This window comes from Pongo pygmaeus, chromosome 1 (genome assembly GCF_028885625.2).
Source record: "Pongo pygmaeus isolate AG05252 chromosome 1, NHGRI_mPonPyg2-v2.0_pri, whole genome shotgun sequence".
NCBI classification, from domain to species: domain Eukaryota; kingdom Metazoa; phylum Chordata; class Mammalia; order Primates; family Hominidae; genus Pongo; species Pongo pygmaeus.
This window is the reverse complement of record NC_072373.2, coordinates 228,931,788-228,950,832: the sequence shown is the minus strand read 5'-3', so window position 1 is coordinate 228,950,832 and position 19,045 is coordinate 228,931,788. Positions and strand designations below refer to the sequence as shown.

The 19,045-nt window shown below is 58.4% G+C and overlaps 1 protein-coding gene across 9 annotated transcripts in view; it reads left to right on the top strand.

Annotated features, from left to right (window-relative positions):
• PRKCZ (protein kinase C zeta) overlaps positions 1-19,045 on the top strand; it is a 136,379-nt gene that overhangs the window by 114,093 nt on the left and 3,241 nt on the right. For all 9 annotated transcript variants that reach the window (XM_054444169.2, XM_054444222.2, XM_054444177.2 and 6 more), the window contains 6 exons: positions 5,455-5,541; positions 7,949-8,084; positions 8,195-8,282; positions 9,653-9,772; positions 10,490-10,569; positions 10,959-11,048. In XM_054444169.2, coding sequence (XP_054300144.1) covers positions 5,455-5,541; positions 7,949-8,084; positions 8,195-8,282; positions 9,653-9,772; positions 10,490-10,569; positions 10,959-11,048 — 601 coding nt within the window. The remainder of the gene's footprint in view (positions 1-5,454; positions 5,542-7,948; positions 8,085-8,194; positions 8,283-9,652; positions 9,773-10,489; positions 10,570-10,958; positions 11,049-19,045) is intronic.

Here is a 19,045-nt window from a genome sequence, read left to right as displayed (position 1 = left end):
AAAAAAAGAAAGAACACTGCAAGTTGTTCAGAGGCCTCCTTGCCATTTGTGGAGATCATTGTTAAGATTTTTACTCCTTAGGGCCTCCTGGAATGAATAGTGTCATCGTAATGTAGCTGCTGGTATTGAACCATCCTTAGATTCCTGAGGAAAATCATGCCCTGTCTTAGTGTGCTACTCTGTTAATGTGCTTCTGAATTCAATTTGCTAATATTTTATTTAGGATTTTTTTTGTTGATATTCATATTGTTTTAGTTTAGAATCTTTAGGACACAGAGCTATTACTCCAGTGATCAAGAGAGACAGGATGGAAACACAAGTTTTGTCACCCACAGGCCTTGGGGGTACACAACCTGCTGGGAGGCCAGGGAGCGTAAAGAGAGACGGGGACCCCTGGGCCAACCCTTTATTGGGTCCAGGGTGTTCTGCACACAGGTTTCCCATGGGAAGTTTTAACTGGTGGACTTAAAGCAAGCAGGCCTGAGCTCCGTGGTGCCACACTGTGGCTGGGGGGGGACTCTGCAGTGTGGCTGCTCAGTCCATGTTGGGCATGGTATCAGCGGGGCTGCAGGGAGGTCACCAGGGGGCAGTTGCATAGGGTGGGTGTCTGGGTGGGCCAGCTCGAGGAATGGGGGGATGTGGAACTGGAAACTGTCGTGGTGACAGCCCTGCTTCTGGTAGGAGAAAGTCCAGCTTAGATCCAGAATGGATGCTGAGGCAGCCTAAAACAGTGAGCGTTCCCTGCACACTCTGGCGTCTGATCTCTAGCTTCCCTTTCCTGTACAAGCTTCATTGGATTTTTAAATTTTCCTAATTTTTCAATTCCCAGGAACATTCTAAATCGCGTTATTACCTCTTGGCGGGATCCCTATGCGATGGCTGGGCCTTGGGTGTCGTGGAGGGCAGCTGCCTCGCTCTGCCCTGGCTTTCGTGATGTGAACCTTACCCTGCCGAGGCGGGGTGTTCTCACCCAGTCCCACGGCTGCACCCTGCCTTGCCTTCTCCTTTGCTCAGCTTCACCCCAGGCCGTGTCTCCTGGCTCCAGGAAGGTGAGGGGCTGCCTCCCATGCGTCCTTTCATGTTGAGGACACCCGTGTTCGCCTTTGCACGTGAGTCCCATTGTCGCTGGGACACACTGCCCTCCAGTGCTCAAGTGCATTTCCCGGGCACTTTCTGGCATTTTATCCTCGATGGAGAAATCCGAGGCCTGCCAGCATCCCCACCAGTAGATTTCTTTGGACGAAGTAAAATCCTTCTGTGGACTGAGCTTTACTGCCTTTGCTCATCTGCTGGCGTCTTCCTCAGAGCTTTAATGTCCGTCCTGCTCTCCGAGTCAGGAATCTGTAATGACAGTGCTGTCACCGCTGTGATATCCGCTGTGAGGTGGGGACAGGACCTGAAAGTGGGGTTTCCAAGTGAGGGTTCTGGGCCCACCCGAGTCGTCTGATGTTGGGTCTGACAAGCCAGGAGCTGTGTGAGCCAGAGAATGTCCCCCAACCTGTCTGTGCCTCGGCTTCCCCATCTGTAAAACGGCGAGGGCTGAACTTACTTCCTGGTGATGGGGTCAAGTGCGTTAACACAGAGGGACTTGGAGACTGACACTTACTGAGGGCCGCACCAGCAGTCAGCAAAGGTCGTCTTAAAGGGTCAGGCAGTAAATATTTCCACCTTTGTGGGCCGTGCAGCCTCTGTGGTAACTATGCGTTCTAAAACAGAAGCAGCCTTAGACACTGTGTGAAGGGACGCGTGTGGCCGTGTTCACCAGAACTTTCTGTACACACGTGGTGGCGGCCCACCCGGACCCATCTGGTTACTACTTGACTCTCAGGGCAGCGTCTCCTGTGCCTCCAGGAGAGGGCTCTGGTTCCTCCCTCTGAGCCGGGCACTTCGCGTTCCTGGAGGGGGTGGGGGGAGTGGCGAGGAGGGGGCGGCACCAAGGACAGGGCCCACCTCCTAGGAGGTTTTGTGAGCTTCCCCCAGCCCCTGGCCGCCCCTAGGAGGTTTTGTGAGCGTCCAGCATCCCCCTGCGGCCACTGTCCCTCCACTTCCCATGTCTGTTGGATGGTGCCGGTTCCAGGGCAGGGTTGGGGACTGGATCCGGCTGCGGTCGGAGTCTAGCCTGGTTCCTGAGAGCTGCACTTTGTCTTTGATTGTTGATGAATCCATTTTTGCTGGCATTCTTCACATTTGTGTATTTGATTAAGTATCGCGGACAGGCAGGTGCAGTGCCTTACACCTGTAATCCCAGCCCTTTGGGAGGCTGAGGCCAGAGGATCACTTGAGGCCAGGGGTTCAAGACCAGCCTGGGAAATATCTTGAGACCCTGTCTCTACAAAAAATTTAAAAATCAGCTGGCAGTGGTGGTGCGAGCCCGTGGTCCCAGCTCCTCGGGAGGCTGAAGTGGGAGGATTGCCTGAGCCTGGGAGGTCGAGGCTGCAGTGAGCCATGATCACACCACTGCACTCCAGCCTGAGTGACAGAGTGAGATCTTGTCTCAGAAAAACAGCCCTGAGGGCCCGTGTCTCATGAGTCCCGCCTCCCGCCTCCCACCTCCGCTTGGGCTCTACTTGCTCCTCTCCCCTTGCAAACATGGGAGGGGCATCCCCAGTGCCCCCAGGCCATGACATGGCGAGTGTGGCTACCAGGACACGGAGGGGCAGCTTCAGCACCCCCCTAGGCTGTGCTTCCCAGCGTCCCTTGGGGTCAGGACTGTGCGTGTCACTGAGGGGCTATGGGTGAAGCCACACACGCCCCCTGGCCTGGCCTTGCGCCCCTGCTTGAGAGCCTCTATGCAGGACGGCGCCTGCGGGGCACCCAAGTGGGCTGAGCCCATGTGGATTACAGGTGCACACCACCAGCATGAGGAGAAGAGTGGGCTCAGAGCATGCTCAGCCGTGGTTCCAGACGTCTTGTCAGCAGCCGGCTCAGCTTGTGTCACGCAGAGTCGCCTTAGAGTGAATTGACACCAGATTGTCCTGGTGGGTTTTTGCTCTGAAGAAATGTTAAAAGTAGCATTAAGATTTTTCTGTAGACAAAAAAACCCCACCGTCATTGCAGCTTGAGCAGTTGCAAATTAAATAAATTGCTTCCTCAGCAAGCTGCCTGGGTCCTAGGCCTTAGGCAGAGAGAAATGGCTTTCAGCACAGTTCCCGTGATTGGCTTTTCTCTGGAGAGGAAGAGGAAGCGGCCTCCGCCTCTACCTCTCTAAGTATTTAAATGTCCCCCAAATTCTCTCAGCCTCCTGAGGCATTGTATTGATGCTTTTCTCTAGAATTCATTTATTTCTTTATTTTCTCTGGAAATGGCATTGGCTTTGTCTCTGTCCTATGGGCCGTGATAGCTTAAAGTTAGGATGAACCCACAGAGGCCGTGGAGGCCTTTCCCAGGTGCCGCAGCAGCACTGTTGGGGTGAACGTGACTCCTCTCGGGGGGACAGGTGGAAGGGACCAGCACCCATTGGGGCGTGTAACTCCTGGTGGCAAAAAATGTGCGGTGAAGTCACCCTAAGGGTTTTTGTGGTTTTTTGTATTTTTATTTTATTCTTTGAGACGGGGTCTTGCTCTGTCGCCCAGGCTGGAGTGCAGTGGCACAATCTCAGCTCACTGCAGCCTCTGCCTCCTGGGTTCAGGCGATTCTCCTGCCCTCAGCCTCCTGAGTAGCTGAGATTACAGGTGCACACCACCAGCCCTGGGTAATTTTTGTATCTTTAGTAGAGACGGGGGTTTCACCATGTTGGCCAGGATGGTCTCGAACTCCTGACCTCAGGTGATCTGCTTGCCTCGGCCTCCCAGAATGCTGGGATTACAGGCGTGAGCCACCGTGCCCGGGCACTCTAAGGGTTTTGAATAAATTCTTTCTTAAAGTTTTCTGACCGACTCTTAGGTCGTGGGTGTCCTCCAGGGGTTGGAGGCCTTCATGGAGCTTCGTCCCGTGGAGTTGACATGACTAAACGAGTCCCTCCACGGGTGCACTGAGGACGTTCCTGCACATTGAGGGCACCCTCAGAGCTGCTGTTTCTGTCATTGCTATTTTGTTTATACCGGGGATTGGCAAACTTTTTCTTGAAGGGCCCGAGAGTAGACATTTTTGGCTTTGCGGCCACAGGGTCTCTGTTAGCAACTGCCTCTGCCACAGTGGCTGGAAAGCAGACATAGATAATAGACGCACCAGTGAGCGTAGCCTCATTCCAATAAAACTTTATTTACAAAACAGGCAGCAGTGGACCAGCGAGTCCCCAAGGACAAGGGCCAGGTTACCAGAGAATTTCCAGGCACATCCATTGGAGGCAGGGGAGACAACAAAAGCCAAGGAACGAGCCTTTCCCAGCCACTCCCTTCCCCAGCCGCTCCCCAAAGGCGCGGCTTGTTCTTCAGGATGCCCAGTTGGCCACGTGGACGTCTCTCCAGCTCCTCACTCGGGGCCCAGGGCTCTTTTGATTTTTAGGAGTTTGTTTCCAATCAGAAACTTCACAGATTATTTGCAGCCAGTTCACCTGCCCTGTGTAAACTGGCCTCTGTCCTCTCTGGCTTAATTCTGGGAGCTCGTGGACGGCAGGAGCAGGGACAGGTGCCTTGAGGCGTAACAGTGGCAGTGGTGTGGGAACTTGTGTGGGATCGAGGGAAACGGGCAGAGTCGCCACACACTTCCCTCCTTCACTCCCCGCTCCACGAGGGGCAGCCAGGAGCAGCCACCAGTCCGAAGCAAATAAACAATTCAGGTGCCAGAGGAGCCGCTGACCTACAAACCCGCCACAGGGTATTTCTGGGAGATTGTATGAGAATTTAATTTTGAAAATTGAGTCTCATGAAATGTAGGAAAATACCTTATTAGGAAGAGAAACCACGTGGCCCAGTCCCTGAGACGGGAAGGGCCTGCCTGGTCCTGATGACATCCGCGGATCTTTTAAAATCATATGATCACGTCTGCGAAACCGGGATGCCACTTCCCACCTGGCCTCTCCCTGACCCCAGCTTGTCCCCTTGGAGGGCTGGCGGACTCCTCAGCCTCACAGCGATGAAATCAGGCCTTGAGGCCACCCCACCCGGGACCTGCGGTGCTGTCCCCATGCGAGAAACCGCCTCGCTCCAGCCCCCAGCAGATCCTGTCCCAGCCCCCAGCCCTGGTCCAAGCCACCTCCACTCCCACCTGGTGACAGGCCACCTCCTTCATTCTGGGGCCCACCCACACTTCCCAAGTCCACACACAGTGGCCAAGAGCGAAGGCCGGCGAGGCCCCTGCACGACTCCCTCACCTGCCGCCTTCACGAGCCACCCCGCAGCCTGTCCCCACCAGCCCCTCTCTGCTGCCAGGGTGGTCCTGCTGCTCTTTGCTCTTTGCAAGACTGAACCTGCAGGAGGGTTCGGGCCCACGAAGGCCGCTTCTGTGGGGGCTTCTGTCTAAGGAGGCCGCCGTCTGCCGAGGTGACTGCAGCCTCCGGCGCCTCTCTCCCTGCAGGCTGTTCCTGGTCATTGAGTACGTCAATGGCGGGGACCTGATGTTCCACATGCAGAGGCAGAGGAAGCTCCCTGAGGAGCACGCCAGGTGGGTGCGCGTGGAGGGGGGCCGGGTGGATGCACGCGGAGGGGGGCTGGGTGGGTGCGCGCGGAGCGGGGGACGGGTGGGTGCGCGCGGAGGGGGGCTGGGTGGGTGTGTGCGGAGGAGGTTGGCTGGGTAGGTGCGTGGTGGGGTGGCTGGGTGGGTGTGCACGGAGGGGGTATGACCGGGGGGTGTGGGTGCGCGTGGAGGGGGCCGGGGACCTTCTCCAGCGGTCAGCAGGGAGCTCAAGGGAGGGAGGTCCAGGTAGGATGGCAGAGGGCACCGTGTTCCCCACAGTGTGACGTCCCCCGCATTGTGACACATTCCATATTTGCTCCGGAGTCACAACATTTGGGAGGTCTCCTGAGTTATGGTGCCTCAGACCAGTCCCCTGGGCCCCACCCCGAAGCAGCACCGTGCCTCGTCCGAGAGAAGTGAGAGTCTGCTGGGATTGTGCCGCGTTTGTGGTGGCTCTGCCCTGGTTCTGCTCTTCACCCTGTTAGTGGCACAGTATGGCCAGCATTTACTCAGCGTTAGGAGCAGAACGAGAGGGGTCTGTTTCTAGAGGGACCTGAGAGACTCCTCCCTGCCCCTCCCTTTCATCTCTGATATCTTTGGGCCTCCCCTGGCAGCCGCAGGGCCTCCAGGACCGTTTGGGGGCTTATTTCAGCTGCCTGGACCTTTCCTGTCTTCTGTAGTTTCTCCTTTTCCTCATTTCCTTGCTTAAGAACGTTCCAGGCAGTTTTGTGAGTCACCTTAGATTCTTTCTGGCAATAGGACAGTAGGCAATAAATCTAGAACAGTACACTTCCCACAAGGCTGTTTTTAAAAACTGTGGCAAGATACACACAACATAAAAGGTAGCATTTTGGGGCATGGAGTTCAGTGGCGTTGAAAGCACCCCATGCTTTGCAGCCACCGCCAGCCCCCGTCTCATCTCCAGAGCATGCTCCTCTTCCCTGCTGAAGCTCAGCCCATCAGACACTCCCTCCCTGTCCCCCGCCCCAGCCTCACATCCTCACCCCAGACGGGCACGTCCCACTTTCTGTCCCTCTGATTCGAGGACTCTAGGGACCTCGTCGGAGTGGAATCACAGTGTTGGTCCTTTGGTGGCTCATTTTCCTGAGCATAGCATCCTCAAGGTTCATCCGTGCTGTGGCCTGTCTTAGAATTGCCTTTCTTTTTCAGGCTAGATAATGCCCCATTGAATGGAGGGGCCACACTTTGCTTATCCGTCCATCCCTCGGTGGGGCACTTGAGTGGCATCCACATGTTGGCCATGGTGAACAGTGCTGCTGTGAACATGGGTGTGAAGTAATCTCTTGAACACCCTGCTTCCGGCTCTTTGGGGTATATGCCCAGAAACTGAATTGCTAACCACATAAGAATTCCATATTTAGGCCAGGCGCGGTGGCTCACACCTGTAATCCCAGCACTTTGGGAGGCCAAGGTGGGTGGATCACGAGGTCAGGAGATCAAGACCATCCTGGCTAACACGGTGAAATAACACAGTGAAACCCTGTCTCTACTAAAAATACAAAAAGTTATCCGGGTGTGGTGGCAGGCGCCTGTAGTCCCAGCTCCTCGGGAGGCTGAGGCAGGAGAATGGCGTGAACCCGTGGGCGGAGCTTGCAGTGAGCCGAGATCGTGCCATTGCACTCCAGCCTGGGTGACAGAGTGAAACTCTGTCTCAAAAAAAAAAAAAAAAAAGTCATGTTTAATTTTTTTTTTTTTTTTTTTGGTGGAGTCTCGCTCTGTCACCCAGGCTGGAATGCAGTGGTGCGATCTCAGCTCACTGCAGCCTCCACCTCCCGGGTTCAAGTGATTGATTCTCTTGCCTCAGCCCCCAGAGTAGCTGGGACTACAGGTGTGCGCCACCACACCCGGCTAATTTTTTTGTATTTTTAGTAGAGACGGAGTTTCGCCATGTTGCCCAAGCTAGTCTTGAATTCCTGACCTCAGGTGATCTGCCTGCCTCGACCTCCCAAAGTGCTGGGATTACAGGCATGAGCCACCAAGCCTGGCACCGTGTTTAATTTTCAAGGACCTGCCGGACTGTCTTCTGCAGCAGCGGCGCTGTTCTGCACTGCTACCACAACGTGCCGTGGCTCCGGTCTTCCCCGTGTGGAAGCCATCGTGTTATTTGCTCACTCCTCCCCTTGTGGAGGCTGCCACATCATTCTCTGTGTCTTTGACAGCAGGCCATCCTAAGGCTCATGGGGTGGTGTCCTGGAGCTTTCATTGGCATTTCCCTCCCTGGCCCTGTGCACTGCACTTTCAAATCCTGGGCCTGGTCATTGAGAGGATGCCGGGCCCGTGGTGGGGCAAACGGGAGTGTGTGGCCCCCAGGCTGGAGCTGTTGGCACAGCCTCTGGCACAGGCACTGCCCCCATGACGGCATCCCCACCCCCAGGTTCTATGCGGCCGAGATCTGCATCGCCCTCAACTTCCTGCACGAGAGGGGGATCATCTACAGGGACCTGAAGCTGGACAACGTCCTCCTGGACGCGGATGGGCACATCAAGCTCACAGATTACGGCATGTGCAAGGTGCGTGCCTCGGGCCGCCTCCCCCGGCCATCCCGAGTGTGCGTCTCGGGGCGCCTCTCCCGCGGGATAGTGTCTACAAGAACCCTCTCCCAGTAACTCTGCCCCCACAGGAAGGCCTGGGCCCTGGCGACACAACGAGCACTTTCTGCGGAACCCCAAATTACATCGCCCCCGAAATCCTGCGGGGAGAGGAGTACGGTGAGTGCCGCTGCCCTGGCCCCTCTCGGAGCACACAGGGCCAGAGACGGCTTCGGGCCTGGCCCAGCAGCCAGGGAGAGGCATCCTTGACCATCTTACACCCAAAAGCCACACACTCTTTTTCCCAGCTGGATGCCGTCATCTGGCCTCAGCCCCTTGTTTGAATTCTGGAAAACCTCCCATGTCCACTTGAGCAGCCCCTTGGGGAGGGCACTGCACAGGATTCCTCCTGCCAGGGAGCCCCAAGGGCACAGGGAGGGGAAAGACACGGAAAGCGGAGGTGGGACAGGGTGCGGCACCTGAGTCCCCATGCTGCACACGTGGCTGGGGGAGAAGTTGTCTGGGGAGCCCCAGGAGGTGCAGGAGTGTGTGGACGGGACCCCGCAGGCCCTGCAGCTGAGGGCGCTGTGCACACCGGAGTGTTTCTGCTCCTCTCCCCACTCTGGGCGTGAAACGGGAACATGGGCACGCGTGTGCAGCCCTGTGTGCATGTGTGTTGTTGTGTTGTGCTGAGTGTTTATGTGTTGGGCGTCCATGTGTGTTGTGTGCACGCGCATACTGTTTGTACACACTCCATCCACTTTTGCATCCTGGTGTTTTCAATGAGGCATGCGTGGTGTGCCTTCAGACATTTTTACACATTTTTTTGCCATCAGAATGGGGGTGGGGCAGGCGGGGCGGGCAGGTCACTCGCCTCTGGGATAACTGGGCTCCCCAGCAGCCACAGTGAAAGTCTCAGTAGCCAGAGGAGAGACAGCAGATTGGAAGACTGGAATACAGTCTAGAACCCAACTCGGGATGGGGATTCCGTGTGGGACAGCGGCAGCGTCTCACCTCAGCAGGGAGCAGGGGGACTTCCGGGGACCCAGGGACAGCTGCCGTCCTTGGGCAAAACTGGTCAGGGCCTCCCACCCCTCATTTGCTGGAACACATTCCCAACAGGTTGACTACTTGAACCTTTTTAAAAAACAAAATGACTGTAGAAGAAAACACAAGAGAGTATCTCCGTTATTGCAGCGAAAGGGTCTCTTCAAGCTTAGTTCTGTAAAAGCAGAAACGAGAGAGGAGGGTCGTCCGCAGGTTCCACCAGTGCCTCGTGCCTGTGTGGTCACAGGTGCCCTGGCAGGACCGACAGCCCAGAGGCAGCCTGGGAGACCTCCATAGTGTCAGGGACGGTGGCAGGGAGGCTGAGCTGCCAGGCGGAGGTGCTGGTTCTGTTTGGGAAGTGGAAGTCACAGAGGCCTGTGTGCCGCCTGCTCGAGCCTGGCTCACACTCGTGTCAACTGGGCATGAAAACCAACGCCAGCCAGGTTCGCCCTGCCGCCGCCCCACATGGCCCCACTGGGTGATGGCTGTGTGCTCTCCCCCAGGGTTCAGCGTGGACTGGTGGGCGCTGGGAGTCCTCATGTTTGAGATGATGGCCGGGCGCTCCCCGTTCGACATCATCACCGACAACCCAGACATGAACACAGAGGACTACCTTTTCCAAGGTGCGTGCCCTGCTGTGCGTTCGTCCCCCTCACCTGCACGACTGTTCCTTCCTTTTCAAAGGTGCGGGTAGAGGGGTCCTGTGGGGGCCTAGAGCAGTGCCACGGAAAGCGTACTGTGAACCATTTCTCCTGGCCGGACCCTGTCTCACATGCCACTGCCCGGGCCGTGGGGTGGGGTTACCACACCTGTGGGTCAGCAGGAAAAAGAACCTGTCCCCATTCAGCTCCAACTCCCTCCTGCCCTGGCCAGCAGCATGTGCTGGAGCCCCAGCTATTGGCTGTACTGAGCTGAAAGCACAGCCCCTATCCCCAAAACCCACAGCCACCATCATGGGCTTCCCACCTGGAGGCCCCGGGACCTGCTCCTGGTCTGGAATTCAGTGCCATGGGGATGTGGGATCTGGGAACGCGGCTGTCTCCGCGGTGCCCTCTGGTGGCCAGCCTGCAGAGGCACCCATGTACCTGCGATCTTGGGGCTGAGGAAGGGGAGCTGCTGGTTCACACCCAATCCTACGACACATGCCAGCGCATGTAACTGGGAGGCCCAGGGAGGACCCGGTGGGACTCCGGGTTATAGATATTGCTGGGCTGTAGGAAGGGAGGGGCTCCGGGGCCCCAAGCCTGAGTTCCCAAAGCTCTTGCTCAGTCAGAGTCTGGGCGGCACTGGGCAAATCGCACACGACACAGGCAAGTCCTCACCAGGCTCCGCCCTTGCAGTGATCCTGGAGAAGCCCATCCGGATCCCCCGGTTCCTGTCCGTCAAAGCCTCCCATGTTTTAAAAGGATTTTTAAATAAGGTACGTTTCTGGCCATGCTGACAAAATCTCGTTTGTGGCCTCGATGTTGGTGGGCAGAGGGCCAGGCACAGCTGTTGGCCATTTTTTCATGTCGGCTGCTATGTATCGGGTGTGTGGGTTGATTTTCCGCTTCAGTATTTGAGCTCTGTGTTCTGTGAATCGTCCGTTTTTACTCACACCTAACAAAATGAGAACGTGTGCCCAAGGAAAACGGAATGGAGCTTAACGTGGGGGAAGGAACTTTCAGTAAAGGAAACGTCTGATTTCCACCAGCTGGGTCAGAGCATCGGGGGAGGGCTTGTCAGCACTGGGAGTGGCCACCAAGGAGAGGGGGTCATGGGGCTTCCGGGATGGGGCTGACTTGTCCTTGTTTGAACTCTAACCTCCAGGACCCCAAAGAGAGGCTCGGCTGCCGGCCACAGACTGGATTTTCTGACATCAAGTCCCACGCGTTCTTCCGCAGCATAGACTGGGACTTGGTAAAGCATTGCAAAGCCCATTTGCACCCCCATCCCCATCCCAACCCCAAATCTACCCAACCCCCATCTGAACCCCAACCCCAAATCCACCCAACCCCCACCCCACCCCATCCGAACCCCAACCCCAATATCCACCCAACCCCCACCTCAACCCCAATATCCATCCCAACCCCAAATCCATCCAACCCTCACCCCACCACCAACCCAACCCCTAGCCCAACTCCCACCCCAACCCCCAACTCAACCCCTACCCCAGTATCCACCCAACCCCACTCCAACCCCCACACCCCAACCCCTCCAACCCCCTCCAACCCCCTCCAACCCCTAGCCCCTGGTGGACAGAGCCGGGGCTGCGCAGGCCGGGTGGGCTGTGTGAGCCGGGTGGGCTGTGTGAGCTCGCGCACCACCGGGGCTGGTCTTTGACATGGCCCGACCTGCGTGGAGCCAAGGCTCTTGTCTCCCAGAAGGGTCAGCTGGGAATGGGGGGCCACCCTCCAGGGCCCCAAGGAAGGATGGGGAGACACATTTCATCTTCCGGAGCCAGGAGAGTGAGGGGCCGGACGAGCTCAGCCCATGGCGCTTCCTGGCAACCCCCAACTGTGCTGGCTGGGTGCCGCCAGGAGGTAGCCACACATGCGTCCTGGCCTGTGAGCACATTGGCTGTTGGTTCCGGCCGTCCTAGAGAAGGGCCTTTGCTTTGGTTTCATGGCCGGTTTTATCAGCAGTTACTGGACAGGACCAGCAGTCGCAGCGTTCACGGCTTGAGCTTTAGCGTCGGGTATTGAAGGAGAGCGAGTCCGTGGACAGGGCGCGACGTACAGTGGCTCGATTTAGGAATCTGATTTCGGTGGTGTGTGAGCAGGGTGCATTTGGTAGAAACTACTTTGAGTTTTAGTTTTGACCGTTCCCTGGCTGGCCATATGAGGTCAGTACTCGCCTGTGACGAGGGGCGGTGACCGCAGCCCCGGCGGGCCACGTGATCAGGAGGGAGCCGGACGCCCCGAGGGGCTCTGCGTGCAGGGGGTTTTGCCAGACTGTAGGCTGGCGTGTGTCTGGCAGGTTAAGGCAGGTGAGGCTGCGCCGCTCGGTCGTGGGTTCTGTGTGGGAAGCGCAGTCTCCACCCAGGATGTTTCCAGCACATGGAGGGTTTATTGGGAGGTGACCTCGTCTGAAGCTGAGGAGCATCTGTGAAATTTGTTTCCAGCTGTGTAAATGGTTGCAGAGCTACTGAAATAAAACCTTTAAAATATACTCTCGAGGAAAAAAGCAGATTGGATAGCTCATTAAGTGCGTTTCGGAGGAGGTTGAACTGAATCAGGAGAAAGCCCAGCTCTAGCTCTGTCCCCCACCCCACCCAACTTTTCCAGGCAGCCTCAGCCAGCGTGGGGGGTCACTCCCTGGCCCGTGGTCAGTGGGGGCCCTTGTCCACACGGCCCAACAAGTCACTTTCTAGTCGAAGGCCTTGCTTTGCCTGTGCATGTGTGGGACCATGGGGGAAAGTGGGGAGTGAGGCGGCCAGAATGTGCCCGCACCCCTTCCTACACACAGCCCTTCCAGAGCCCGGCTAGGCTGCCGCCAAACCAGGACGGGGCCATTCTGTCGTGCGGTTGTCAGATGCACACACTTGGAAATGTTCTGAGCATGGGCACCTGCTACGGAATCACCTTCGCAAATTCTTCATTTAAATTTATGCCTCTGGTAGCATAAGGGAGAAGAGATCTGCCTTTGGTTCTAACCGTCAATCATCCTCAATGCCCAGGCCAGGGTTAGAGGTAGCGTCCCCTTGTCTCTGGCCCAGGTGCCTGCCAAGCCAGGGTTAGAGGTGGCATCCCCTTGTCTCTGGCTCAGGCACCCCTGGCCTAGCGGGGTTAGTGGTGGCGTTCCCCTATCTCAGGCCACACCTGGCCTAGCTGGTGTTAGTGGTGGCATCCTCCTGTCTCTGGCCCGCAGAACCCCTCCAGTCCACACACACACTCAGGTCCAGGTACCACCCGGCTCAGCCCGTGGCAGGTGCTTAGTAGAATTACGTGAGGAGCCAACATCCCCGCTCCCAGCCACCTCCCCTTGCCCATCTCAGCTCAGTCTCCCCCGTGCCTTTCCCACCCTCTCTCTTCCAAGCCCACCACCGTATGGGGCCCACCAGCACCATGGGATCCAGGGAGAGCCCGATCCTGGGTGCAGCCTTGGTGCCAGCCAGGCCCCCTGATCTTGTCTCTCAACCACTCTTGGTTTACCGGGAGTGGACAGATGAGGACAGATGGCTGCCTGCGGAGTAACGGGCTCCTTTTCTTCGGAGCACTGTCTAATCTGAGTGTGAGTCCAACCCTGCCCGAGCCGGAACTCAAGGAGACCATGAAGCCATGCTTGGCCTCCAGCTGGCAGAGGTCTGCGTCCCTGCAGCGAGCACGCCAGGTGACCTCCGGCACACACTTGCCGCGGGCTGTCTCCTGGAAGGTAGTCAGCGGCCCTGGCTTCCCACCTGGGTCCCACCACTGCAGAATCACCCCCGTGGCTGCCCACGGGGGCGGCTTCCCATCACCCTGCTTCTTCTGGCTGCTGCGGGCTGTGTTGTGACTTCCATCCCGGCCTGAGAGGCCTGCGAAGGGCTTGCCACCGACCACCAGCCTGCCTCTGCCACCGACCACCGGCCTGCCTCTGCCACTGACCACCGGCCTGCCTCTGCCACCGACCACCGGCCTGCCTCTGCCACCGACCGCCGGCCCTGCCTCTGCCACTGACCGCCGGCCCTGCCTCTGCCGTTTCCTTGCCACCCATCAGGTCTTGAGGCTTTTAGGAAGAAGTGTGGCTGTTTTGGCCAGATTGCTTTAGCTGGCCTCAGCAGGGTTGGTGTGGGGTCACCACCACCTCCATGTGACCTTGGCAGAAGGAAGGTCCTCCTCCCATTCACCCAACATCCACAACTCAGTGGTTTTGAGCAATCCCAGAGTTATATGACATCATCGCGACACTTTGATCACCCCATACCCAGAGAAGACCCGAACCCACTCCAGCCTCTCCCCACACCCTGCAGTGGCTGCTCCACCAGGCTGTGTGGCTCTGCCTGGTCTGGACATGTCATGGAAGTGGACCTGGGCACGCCGCGGCCTTTCATGCCTGCCCTTTCCCCTCAGCATTGTCTCCAGAAGGTGCACCCACACAGTAGCACGTGGCGTTGCCTCCTTCCTGCGCTGAACCCCACCCACTGCGTCCACTGCGTGGAGACCGCACCTCTGCATCCATCCTCAGTGGACATCGGGTGGCCTCCACTTTCTGGCCATTGTGAATTGTGCTGCCGTGAACACCTCTGAACCCGCTTCTGTGTGGACACGTGTTCATTTCTCCTGGGCGCGTGCTCAGGGCGCAGTTGCAGGTCCGGTGGTCTCGGTCTAGCCTTTCAGGGGGGCCACCTGTTCCTGCAGCAGCTGCTTTCTGGTCCCTTTGGGGGCCCCCTCGGTCTGTGCTGGACTTAGTTCCATGGCTGTAGTGGGCACAGCTTGAGAACGGTCCCTCGGTGGGTGTCAGCTTCATGTGGGAGTGGGGCACGCGTGAGGCCTCGGTCCTCACCTGTGGACTCGGTCTCTTTCACAGACTGCGGGGAAGGCGGTGGGAGCAGCAGGAGTGGATGGTGAAAGGTCATGGTGCCCGCCCCCCCGAGTGTCCGAGGGTAGAGCTGGGACAGGGTCACAGTCACCCCAAAGCTGCCCCGGCTCCTCTTTGCCTATCCCCAGCTGAACCAGCACCACTCAGGCAGTCGCTGCCGCTGGGGTGTGGCTCTGGGGCCCGGCACCGGGTCCCCAACCCTGCTTTCCTCCTGGAGCCCGGCCTCTGCACACTGCCCTGGAGAAGAGAGGCAGTGTGTGCAGAGGGCCCGTCAGCGGGGCAGATCCACCTGCCTTGCCCCTGCACTGGGAGGTGGCGCTCATCTTGTCAGGGGCTCCCATGGGCTGTGTCTAGACCCCACCCTCCGGCGGTCCAGGCACATCCTCAGGCTCCTATATCCTGAGTCCTCCAGTTTGGCTGTGGGAGCAAAGGCTGTGGGGAAGTTGCTGGGCCCGTCCCGGGTGAGCTTTGAGTGATGGACAGGCTCATTCTGAAGGAACTGGGTCCAGACATTACGTCCTGGCCTGGTGGCTGGGGCTGCCACTCTAAGAGGGTGCCCATTCCTGCAGGACCCCTGGTACTTGGCGCACCGCAAAGCCTGAGTATTTGTGGATCACGTGATGTGTACTTGTGACTATCAGGAGTCTGGGATTTGAAGTGATGGATTTCCCACCGTGGTCCCAGCTCCCCACTGATGTGAAAGGTGGTGGCAGGTTAACAGCTGAGCCACCACCTGCTGCCCAACCCCATGCGTCCCACACGGCCGGGCGGTGCTGCGCTAACTCATCTCCCCCTGGATGGAAACGTTTGCGTGGTGACAGCCGTTTCTCTTGAGAGTCACTTGCTGCCCATGTTGCCGGGGAGATTCTGCCTCAGGGCCAGGAGCGGTTTGCTCCTCCCAGCCCGGGCCCAGGGCTGCTGGTGGGAGGCTCCAGGGAGGAGCAAGGACTCTAATGCTTCGTGTCGTGGGAGCCTCAGGACTTTCCCACACGCTACAGGCACATTCCTAGGAGCTCGGTGGGAGGAACCCAGCCACGTTGTGTGCTGCGCAAGGAGCCGGCAGCAGGGAGGGGAAACGGAAAGACGCAGAGGAGGGCAGGTGACAGGAGGGCCACAGAGAGATGCCTGGGTCTGGGCAGGGGGTGGGAGCAGGAGGGAGGCGGTTATGGGAGACGTGGAGCAGTGGAGGCCGTCAGAAGTGGGGATCACAGCTGTGACTTCATGGAGAGGGATAAGCCCCACAGCTGGGCTGGTGCCAGCCCCACTACCCAGGGCCAACCTGTGTGGCCATAAAACTCTCAAGCCTGGAGTGTGTAGAAGGCAGCAGTGCCCTGGCCTGGCCACCCGCAAACCCCTCTGTCCACCCCATGCTGCGTGGCACAGGGCAGGCGTGGGGCCTCCAGCTGGAGCCTTGAGTGGTGGATCCTCCGTGGGGCTTTAAGGCCGACCTGAGTGTGTTTAAGAAAATGCATGGGGACTGGCTGCAGACGCACAGACAACTCGGATGCACGGATGCCAGGATGACATGAACACCCAGACGATGTGGACGTACAGATGACATGGACACACGGACGATGTGGACGCATGGACGACATGGATGCATGGACGACGTGGACACATGGATGACTCAGATCCACAGATGACTCAGATGCACGGACACCCGGACGACGTGGACACCCGGACGACGTGGACGCACAGATGATGACGCACAGACAACGTGGACGCACGGACGACGTGGACGCACAGACGACATGGATGCACAGACGTGGACGCACGGATGACGTGGACACCCGGATGACCTGGACGCACGGATGACGTGGACACCCGGACGACGTGGACGCACAGATGACGTGGACGCACGGATGACGTGGCTATATGGACGAGGTGGATGCACGGACGACACGGACGCATGGATGACCCAGATCCACAGACGACTCGGATGCACGGACACCCAGACGACGTGGATGCACAGACGACGTGGACACACGGACGACTCAGATCCACAGATGACTCGAACGCACAGATGACTCAGATGCTCAGATGACAACTGCTGTGCCGCCACCCCAGGGCTCTCTGGGCGTTTCCTGTGGTTTGGGCACCAGGAGCCTGGGAGTCCCATGCTGCCCCCAGGGCACTACCTCCTGGGCCCAGCCCTGCATCCAGTGGCAGCCCAGGTGCTCACCAGTCATCACCCCAACAGTGCAGGGTGGTCTCGGGGACCTCCCCCCATCATTGCCAAGAACTGGCTCCAGGATGTTTCCATGTGGCCGGCTAGTATGGCCAAAGTGGACCCCGGCGTGCTGTCCCCTTGGACGCTTCCAGGCCCCGCCCAGCACATGTGGGGCTCGTCCATCCTGTACCTGACCATGCTCTGCCATGCGGGGCCTAGCCCAGCCCCTCAGCCCTGCTGCTTCTCCCCGCCCCACCCCCACCACCTCCACCAAGCCACCAGCATCCTGCCTGGCCCTACGGACAGCAGTGTCCTCCTGTGTCCAAAAGCCTCCTCCCCCTCAGCCCCTTCACTCGGGTCTCATGGGGCCCCTCTGTGGCCCACAGCACACAAGGCACATGCCTACTATGGGGCCTTTGCACAGCTGTGCCCTCCCCAGGCTCCAGCCCTCAGCTCCCTCAGGCAATTTCTCAGATGTCCCTTCAGAACTAGAGCCCTTGGGACCCCAGCCCCACTGACACAGAACGGGCCCCCTGTTGTATCTCAGGTCACTGCTGTGGTTGCAGCCACAGGGGTGGCACCTGTTACTGCCACATCGTCCGACCCGGGCCAGCATGCACTCAAACGCACTGCTCTGAGAGGCCAGGGCATCCATGGGCTGGGTGCGGGGTGTGGCGGTGGGAAAAGGCAGGCACCATAGGCCCCGACCTGGAGCCCGCATGCCAGCTGCAGAGATGGGCACTGAAGGCTTTTGAGCAAGAGGAGGAGGTAACGCTGGCTCCTGGGGATGCTGTCAGGGAAACTGAGGCAATCTGGAGCCCGCGGAGCAGAGAACGGGCTGGGCCAGGGGCTGGAGGACCCTGGGCCAGCTCCAGCTGGGTCCTGCTCTGTTCCCACCCCTGCTGCTTATTAAACCCTTGTAAAGCAGCATAGGACTAAGGTAGGGAAAGTACTTTAGGAAATGCCCCCTTTTTCACATTTTATCGGGAAGTGTTTCGTACAAAGAATACAAGTAACTGATGAATGAAGGGGGCACCTTGTGTCCCTGCAGCCCTGCTCTGCACACACCACAGGTGAGCCATTCTGCCTCAGGGGACAGCCCCGGCCCCTCCTTCCGGCTCCTCCCCAGCACCGTCTCCTCCACCCAGTGGCCTGGCCGTGGATGCTGCCTGTGGCCCAGCTTTGAGAGCCACAGCCCTGACACGTGTCCAGCCTTACATGGAAGGAGTTGTCTGTTTTGCGGCGTCCTAGCAGATGCCACGTTAGTAGATGCCATGTTAATCCAATGGATGTGGGCATTTCTTTGTAAGTTCCCAAAAGCCTGTGAGGGTTTTTTCCATGATTCCGTTCCCAATTTGGCTTTTGTCGTTGTTGTGGCTGTTTTTGACCACCCTGAGCCCCGCAGTGGAGAGTGGGGGGTGCGCCCGGGAGCCTCGAGCCGAGGCCCAGCCCCTCCTGCCGTGCATTTTCCTGCCAAGCAGCACCTGAGATTCTGAAGTCGATGTCTATACAAGCAGAAATCCGCCAATTCCAGCTTGAACGACTGGAGGGTCCTGAGGATGGGGGTCCGTGTGGTGCCATCATGGGCAGGGTGCATCTGTTTGGGCATGCTGCCCCCCAGCCGGCGGGGACCGGGGACAGGCACAGCCACACTGGGGGCATTTCTGGTCTTGGGAGCCTTCTTGGCTCTTCTGGAGGGAAGGCGGCTGCTGGGTGCCCTGTGATCCGCCCATGAGCTGGGCTGTTCGGCTTGGTCTGTAGGGGCTGGGGGCCTCGGAGGGCGGCTGGGGGGCTGCATTTCTTTTCACCAGCCACACCCACCTAGCCCCATCCTGGCTGGCACTGAAGGGAGCAGGGCGACGTGAGGTCCTCCCCTCAAGCCTGGTGAATGGTGGTCCACGAGGCTGGGGTCAGTGGGTGCCTGTTGTGACAGCTGGATCTCAGTCTTGGCACAGAAGCACACACCTAAGGGGTGGGCCAGTGAATGAGTGTGCGAGGGTGGGCTAGAGAACGAGCAAGGGAGTGAGAAAGAGAGAAAGTGGGTTAGAGAGTGAGTGAGCCAGTGAAAGAGTGAGCGAGCGGGAGTGGGTTAGAGAGCGAGGGAGTGAGTGAATGAGTGGGCTAAAGAGGGCCGGGCGCGGTGGCTCACGCCTGTAATCCCAGCACTTTGGGAGGCCGAGGCGGGCGGATCACGAGGTCAGGAGATCGAGACCATCCTGGCTAACAC